Raw genomic sequence first — 7864 nt, 5'->3', positions numbered from 1 at the left:
TGACCAGGAATAATGGTCACAAGCTGGCAGAGGGTAGATTTAGGCTAGATATCAGGAGGCGCTACTTCACGGTCAGGGCAGCTAGGATCTGGAACCAACTTCCAAGAGAAGTGGTGCTGGCTCCTACCCTGGGAGTCTTTAAGAGGATGCTAGATGTACACCTTGCTGGGGTCGTTTGACCCCAATTCTCTTTCCTGCCATGGCAGGGGGTCGGACTAGATGATCTACTCAGGTCCCTTCTGACCCTAGAAACTATGAAACTATTAAGTATCCCACTCTAACTAAAATAATTAAACATTGAGTTACTACTTAATATTAAATATTGAGTTAATGAACATTACATGACTACCTCTCTTTGAAAAAAAAATAAGTACAGTATCTTCAATTTTGTTGAGGGTACCAGGGTTTATGCTTAAATGGATATTTAAGAAAGGGTATTGAGGAGGAGGGAGATTTCCCTGATTACAGCACTTAATGTCCTAGCATTGAACCTTGATAATCAGTGGGGACAACTGGAAGAAAGCTGGTGATATACCTGTAAGCAAGCCTTCTTAACTTATCTTAACTCTGGTACACATCATCCATTTGTGGTAATAATAGTTATCCTTCCTGATTTTGCAGAAGCAACTGAAGAGACATACCTAATGCAGCTAGCAAGCCACCTTTTAAATGGTAGGGTTGCCCATGAATCATCTACAAACTAAGCATGCACCCTCCCCTCCCATCTTTCAGTTGCTCCAGGATCCAGCTCACTGGTATAATAGTTTCTGTTTTATCTGAAATTAATTATGTCAAATTTACAATAACTCTGTTCAAGATCAAGTATTTGGTAGTATCCTTTAGCTAAAGATCTACAAGCTTTCAAAGCTGACTTAGCAGATGTAGTTCTAATGTGGCCCTATCTGTCCCTTTTTAGTGTATTGGCTTCTCATTGATTCATGTTATATTTGATCTTCCATTTCAGCAACAGGTTTGTGGCAAAAGTCAAGCAGGGATGCTTTGTTGCTAATAAATCTAGCTAATAATTTACTTCTTCCCTTTCAAGCCTTGGACACCAACATTTCTCTCACTGGATGTTGATGGTCGAGTTATCAGGACTGACACCCTGTCTAATATTATCTCTCCTGGGTAAGATCTGCTTCAGAATACTGTCTGAGAATAAGTGTAGGAGATGAAGCTCTACCTGCTATTGGATACTACATATTCTCTTGTTCATTGATACAAATTGATCTCATTAACACTGTTAGGTCCATACACATACAGGTGAACAAACACAAACAGAAATCCTTACAATGAAGAGTTCCTATTGTGGTGCTACAACTCCTTAGAAGCTAGCAGTTGGATATCACCTGAAAACTGGCTCATTTCTAGGGTTAAGCGATGATTGAAATTAGAAGGCATTGGTCTCATCTGTGGAAAAATAAACAGAAAACATGTTGGATTCTTGAGGGAGGAAGCATTCTCACCTGCTGTTTTCCCTGCATCACCCTTAAAATATGGCAGTCTTTTCATTTTGTTTGTTCTTACATTTTAAAGGAGTGTCTTTTAAAACTTCTCTAAGTGTAAATGCTGTGCCTGGGAGCAATGAACTTGAGTTCAAACTTCACCAGAGTTTATTGTGTCGTATTAATATTCATGTGTAGACATACTCAGTATCTGCTTTTTCAAACCACACATGGAACACCATAGACTTGGCTAGGGTCCCACATAGGGCTCATTGTAGCATTAGGGCCTATGAAGTCTCCAGTTTCAGCAGAGTCATATACTTGCTAAATGGATCCTAATAAGGTTTTAGTGCTGAACCTATTTAAATAAGTTAGTGGATCAAATATTTTACTGATATGAATCACTGCACTTCTATTAACTTCATCTTAAACCAGTAGAGTATTACTGAGACTAATGCTTTTTCTTTTCCCTTAGGTTGAGAATAGGTTTTTTAACTGGCCCCAAACCTCTTATTGACAGAGTAATTCTGCATATTCAGGTCTCAACAATGCACACCAGTACTCTCATACAAGTAAGTGCCACTTCATCATCAGAAATGTATATTGCTCTTGGAAGCTAAAAAGCTTCTTCTGTGATCAGGTACTGTAACTTTTAGTCACACCATCCCCATTCACTTAGTGAGAATAGAACTGTGGACGAGACGGATGATTCTCATTTTGGGAACCTGGTTCTGCCATAAGCAGGGGGTTGAATTATATGATTTCTTGAGGTTCCTCCCACCCTTACTTTTCTAGGACAAAGACCAGGAAATAATGCTGCATGGGAAAAAAGTGTTCCTTAAAGGAGCCTAAAAGACCTGGAAGGGCTGGTTGAATGGCCCATGTGGATCAGATTAGATAAATCTGAGATCCTGAAGATGAATTGGTTTAGAGTGACAGCAAACTGGGAAAGCAGTGACAGGTCTGAAACAACAGGATTCTTTGTTGTACAGATGAGGGAACAGGAAGAGAAATTTTGTCTGGTTCATTTCAGGTAATCTCATCTTGTACATAAAAGGTCTCATAACAGGGGAATTGTTAATATTCAGGAAGCCCCATAATTGACAGAAGTGGCATCCTGCCCTGAATAATATGGAAGAGATTATGAACTGACAAGGTGGTACTCAAAGTTACTAGACTGAAATAGCTGATGTTCTTTTTCTCAGGTACTAATATCACAGCTGCTTCACATGTGGGAGGAAGAAGGTTTCCTGAACCATGTAGACAAGTAAAGTCTTAATATGTTGTTATTACTATTGCTAAAATGTATTTAATAACAAAAGCAAAAAACTGATTCTGGTTTCAAGCCTACAAGAGAGATGCTTTCTGAACATCAAATATTTGGAGCATCAATTCTGTGTAATAAGAGGTGGGGAGAAGAAATAACTAAATAGCCGATGAGTTTGTAGTTATTGTACTAGTTACTACTAAACTGAGCAATCTCCCTGAAGCCTCAGTAACAACCCCTCAAAAAAGATACTAAGGACCAAGAAGGGTAATGTATTGATGCAACTGCTAGAACATTAGGTGCTGTAGTCATTTTCCTAGGCCCTTTTCCACATCTACCCTGGCAACCTTGCTGTTGTGGACAACCACAAAACCTTTAAATTGACTGCCATTTTGCTCTATGGCAGAATCTGATGGTAAATTTAGTGTTAAAAATTTGTTTTAAACCCACAAAAGCTGCCTGTTACCCATCCATATTACCCAGTTGTTGCATTTATCCTGTGGGTGGCAAAATCCACTATTAACAAAAGATGACTGAAACCAAACCAGTGTTGAATCAGAGGTTTGAAAAATCTTTACTGTTTTAAGTTAAAAGAGAGAAAATGCTGATAAAGGCATCTTTTACTATAAACTCTGTTTCTATAACTTGAAGGGAAGGGGTTTTTAAAGAAAATTATTTGTCAATTTAATTTTAGCTTTGTTCTTGAACGGTGCTCCCTAGTAGTTTTAGTTTTGCTTCCTATAGTGCAGAATCATTTAAAAAGGGTTTCCTTCCCCTTTTATTTTCTGAGTACTGTGCACTAGTTACCACATATAAGTAAAAATATGCTTTGTGTTTTGATGACCTACTTCTAGTCCATTTTAATGCCATCTTAATGGGAATGCGGATCTAGTCCCTGATCTTGTCCCTACTTCTAGTTCCTTTTAAAGCTATGCGAATGTGAATCTGGTGTAGGGCTGAGAACAGGGAGGTGGTGTTTCAGGAATGAAAGAGAGCAGGGAAGGAGCCAGGATCTTAGCTGACTCCTTGTGAGCTAATCTTCATTGACACAGAGAAGTCCTGAGGATGCTCTAAGTTGCATAGAAGGCTAAATTGGGCCTGAATCAGAGGGGCTAAAAAGATGCATGTAGTACTACTTTAACACACACAGAGATCTGGCCCTTGGGAGATGGATAGCATTGAAATGCTTAAAAGACCAGTAAGGGGGAAAGATTTGTATATAGTTAATAATAAACTGCAGTCTAGTTGTGTGTGAGGCTTCTTGGAACTTTGGCTAATGTGTTCACTATGCCAAACGCAGTTATAAAGGACCTTTATTACTGGTATTTATTAAACTTGTGGGGGGATATATTTCTGTTGTCATTAAGTTTGTGGAGGGAGTTTGTAACAGAGTCATCTTTCCAGGGTAATAGAACTCTACAGGACCCAGCGGGATGCAATGCATGCTGCAGCAAACAAGTGGTTAAAAGGTCAGTGAGCCCAACAGATGGAGTAAAAATTGCTGATGATGGAAACGCTGAACAGCATGTATTGACAAATCTAGGATGGTAACAAGAGATCCTTGCATAAACACTTTCAAAATTTCAAATTTCTCCTCTTAGCTTAACTGCATTCAATATGTGTTTCTACAGTTAAGAGAATTTTTAAAAGATGGTTGCAAATGGGTATACTGAAGGGCTCTATAAAATCACATTCATCTGTAATACAGACTAACTCTGTGTTAGATAACTGACAGCCTATAATTTTCTAGGGCCACGTTTTTAAAAAGCTGCCTCAAAAAAAGCATATGAGCATACAAACTAGACTTGCATGCCTGAAACCACCATTTACCTTTTCAAATGGGGTGAATGTTCACCAGCACAGAAATTTACATGCTTCTCACAACCAGTATCTTGTGCACAAGTGTATTTTAGAGCTAAAGTATGGAGCATTTGTCCTTGAAAACTACAAGATGTATCTGTTAACATTGAAAAAACTGCTCTGTGTTTTATTTCTAGGTCTTGCAAACTGGCACATCCCTGAAGCTGGAATGTTTCTATGGATTAAAATCAAGGGAATTTCCTGTGAACAGTGGCTGGCTATAAACCAGGCTTTCCAGAATGAGGTAAGTACCTGTACCCATGAATTGATCACACTCAAGATTGTGCTGGTTTGCTAAGGTCAGCTCTACAGACCTGTTACACTGCAGAGGTACCCAGAGCACAGCCAGCAAAGACAAGTAACTTGGATGATGTGCATCAGAGTTTATTTGAAACCCAGAGGTGTGTGAAATAACACCAAAAGGAAAGCAAAAGGAAAATAAGATCCAGTGAGTCAGGCTTGTTCCATTCTTTTCTAACAAATCCTAGGAAACTCCTGGAACTGATGACAGTGCATAGAGGCCATTCCAGGCTTCCTGACCTGGCAATATGCATCCTATACATCACAAAACTGTACATATGCATGAACTATGCCCATTTTAAGAGGTTCTTACCCCACATGTGTTCAGAGTGCACATATGAGATACGATCAATCATTGCTCTTAATACCAGCTATTGATTAGCACTAATACCTGCTTACTACTTTCTACTTACAAGTAATCTTTTTACCATAAGTTAAATATTGACCACCTGTTTTTTCTCACTAGGTTTTAAACAAGGCTTTACTTATGCCAGCCTTCTTCACCCACAGGCCCCTGGCTCTGTGTGCCTTATACTTGCATTATGACATTTCTATAAAAATACAGACTACAAATCAAAACAGATAGGTAACAGTTTTCAATGACTGTGAAAAGATAGGAAGAGAAATGTATCAACACTTTCTTGTGTAGGATAACCAAACAAAACCCAGTATCCACATGTAATACAGCAGCGTTAATATTTATTAATGTGCAAAGAATGTAAGAAGTACTTTGAAATTAAATTTATTGGGTGACTAAAAAGCTGAAAGCACCTCATATGTAAGAATTATCAACAAGGGATTAGTGCTTTTACATACCCAGACCTTTTTATTCACTTCCATTATTCTGCAAGAGCAACTGCTATGATAACAATAACTTAAGAAAGCAGCATACAACACAGTTAAATACTGTAGACTTTAAGGAATGAAATAGAGAATGAAAATCATGTCCTGAGTTCGTTTGAAGGGTTTCCCTAGGAAACCATTTCATTTTTCAACCTTTAACAATAAAAATTTAAACTATTAAAATGGAATAATTGGCACAACAATTATTTGGATTTTTAAGCCACTCCATTTTTTCCATTTTTCCCCTAGTTCTTTCCTCCTCCACCACCTCTGACTTAAAAAAAAATCACCTAGAAAAATCGTTTTAATGAAGTTTATTTTAAAAATGTATTGCCAATATGGCACTTCCTTATTAACAGATTGTGAACTAATTCATTTTATTAAAAATTTATTTTTGCCAAGACTTTTTCTCACAGAGGGCATGGGTGGGATCTCCCTTTGCTTCAACCAGTCCAGTCCTATCAAAGCTAGTGAGCTACACGGGTGACTCATGTTCCTATTAATAGTGCATAAAATGAACATCACCTAATTTTCAGGCTACAAGTTCTGTTTGCAGAGATGGCAGCTAAAGAAAATCTCTGAAGTCAAATCTCAAAACCAAGGGTCCAACATCTAGTCCAAGTACTTACTTATACTCTGAACCAACTTAAAGTAGAATTGGACATTATATTTTTACCCAGTCACTTTTTAGAAGTACTCATTCCCTCACTTCAAATCTCATATAAGTCTCAGAAAACTAACTGGTTAAAATCATATTTCTTAGATGCTGCTGTTCTCCAATCAAGCTTTTAACAGTGATGACTCAAATCCTAGCTTCTACATAAGAGCTTCTTTCTCTTCACCTTCTCAAGACCAGATGGATCAGGTGAGTGCAGGACACTGCTTAACAGTCATAAGATGAAGGCACTATCTAATTTTGTTTTGTATGTGTATATGATTATATTTAGGGGTGTTTATATTCAGATAGCACTGAGGCTTGGATCCCTATTTTTTTTCCTCTCATGCTTTTCTACCAAAGTAAAATTGATAGGTACCTTTAGGACAGCTGTATGCTAAGTGAATTTATGTTTAAAATGGGAATGTTAGAACAACTGGTTGGTACGTATTCAATTCTCCCTGGGATTTGGTTGAAGTCATATACACACCTGATTGAAGCTACCACCCTCTTCCTGGTGCAGCGTCCAGCTATTTCATGGGTAATTTAAAATCACAGTACTTGTCTACTGAACCTACAAACCAGTAGTAACATTGGTATTAACATTAGCATTTGTATTTCAGTCTTTTCAGTCCCCCACGCACTGGCATGCACAGCAAGGCAATATCTAACTGCCCAGCTTTCAGTTATAATGCCTTTAGGTTCAGGTTCATTATTTACAAAAGAAGTATTCTCTGAACTATGCATGCGTCATGGCCAATGTCACGGGGGAGATCAGCTGAAAGAGCCCCAAATGGCAAATGGGGATCCTCTAGGGTGGGGATCATATATAGGAGAAGAAAAAACAAGAATAACCCAAGAGAAACACTTACCTGCAGCAGGGTCTGTGGCACAGCTGGAGCGAGGGAGGAAATCCATGCAGGTCGTAAGCTGCACCTTTATCCAGCTGAAACCGGCCAGTGACATCATCCGCAATCACCGGCTTGTGGAGAAAAAAAGGATCACCAGGGAAGAGGGCAGGAGGAGAGTCAGAGAAGACTTTCAAGCCAGTTGCCATGAGGGATACTCCAGGGGAGAGAGAGCCGTCAGGGGCTCTCTATGCCAGCGGAGATCAGCGTGGCAAGGAGGCAGAGGAGCCAGAGGAGGCTCTCTGCACTGGCAAAGGCAGGAGAATCGGAGGAATGGGAGAGCCAGACGAGGCTCTCTGCTCCAACAAAGGTGGAATGTCAGGAGGACAAGAGAGCCACAGGAGGCTCTCCCTCCTGGCAGGAACGGCTGTGAGCAGCAAAAGAGGCTGCGGAGCAGGACGGCAGGAGGCTGGGCACTGGCACACAGTGCCAGGCTGATCCTGCCTGACCAACCAGGTCTCTTTCTGTGACCAGGTGACAAAGAGCTTAGATGTGAAGGAGGAAGTCAATGTCATCTTGGACTTCCAGAAGGCCTTCGACACAGTGTCCCACCCAATTCTGGTGGGCAAGCTGAGGGACTGCGGCA

At 39.7% G+C, this 7864-nt stretch overlaps 1 protein-coding gene across 3 annotated transcripts in view; it reads left to right on the top strand.

Moving 5' to 3' along the window:
- The window catches only part of LOC109309822 (kynurenine/alpha-aminoadipate aminotransferase, mitochondrial-like), a 26664-nt gene that overhangs the window by 14467 nt on the left and 4333 nt on the right, over positions 1 to 7864 (top strand). For all 3 annotated transcript variants that reach the window (XM_019534702.1, XM_019534701.1, XM_019534699.1), the window contains 6 exons: positions 1046 to 1128; positions 1921 to 2017; positions 2651 to 2712; positions 4117 to 4181; positions 4710 to 4816; positions 6479 to 6580. In XM_019534702.1, the coding sequence (XP_019390247.1) occupies positions 1046 to 1128; positions 1921 to 2017; positions 2651 to 2712; positions 4117 to 4181; positions 4710 to 4816; positions 6479 to 6580 (516 nt within the window). The remainder of the gene's footprint in view (positions 1 to 1045; positions 1129 to 1920; positions 2018 to 2650; positions 2713 to 4116; positions 4182 to 4709; positions 4817 to 6478; positions 6581 to 7864) is intronic.

Source organism: Crocodylus porosus, unplaced genomic scaffold (assembly GCF_001723895.1).
Source record: "Crocodylus porosus isolate Cpor-Errol unplaced genomic scaffold, CroPor_comp1, whole genome shotgun sequence".
Taxonomy (NCBI): domain Eukaryota; kingdom Metazoa; phylum Chordata; order Crocodylia; family Crocodylidae; genus Crocodylus; species Crocodylus porosus.
Note: the sequence above shows the minus strand (reverse complement) of the source record. Positions and strands in the feature narration are given on the sequence as shown.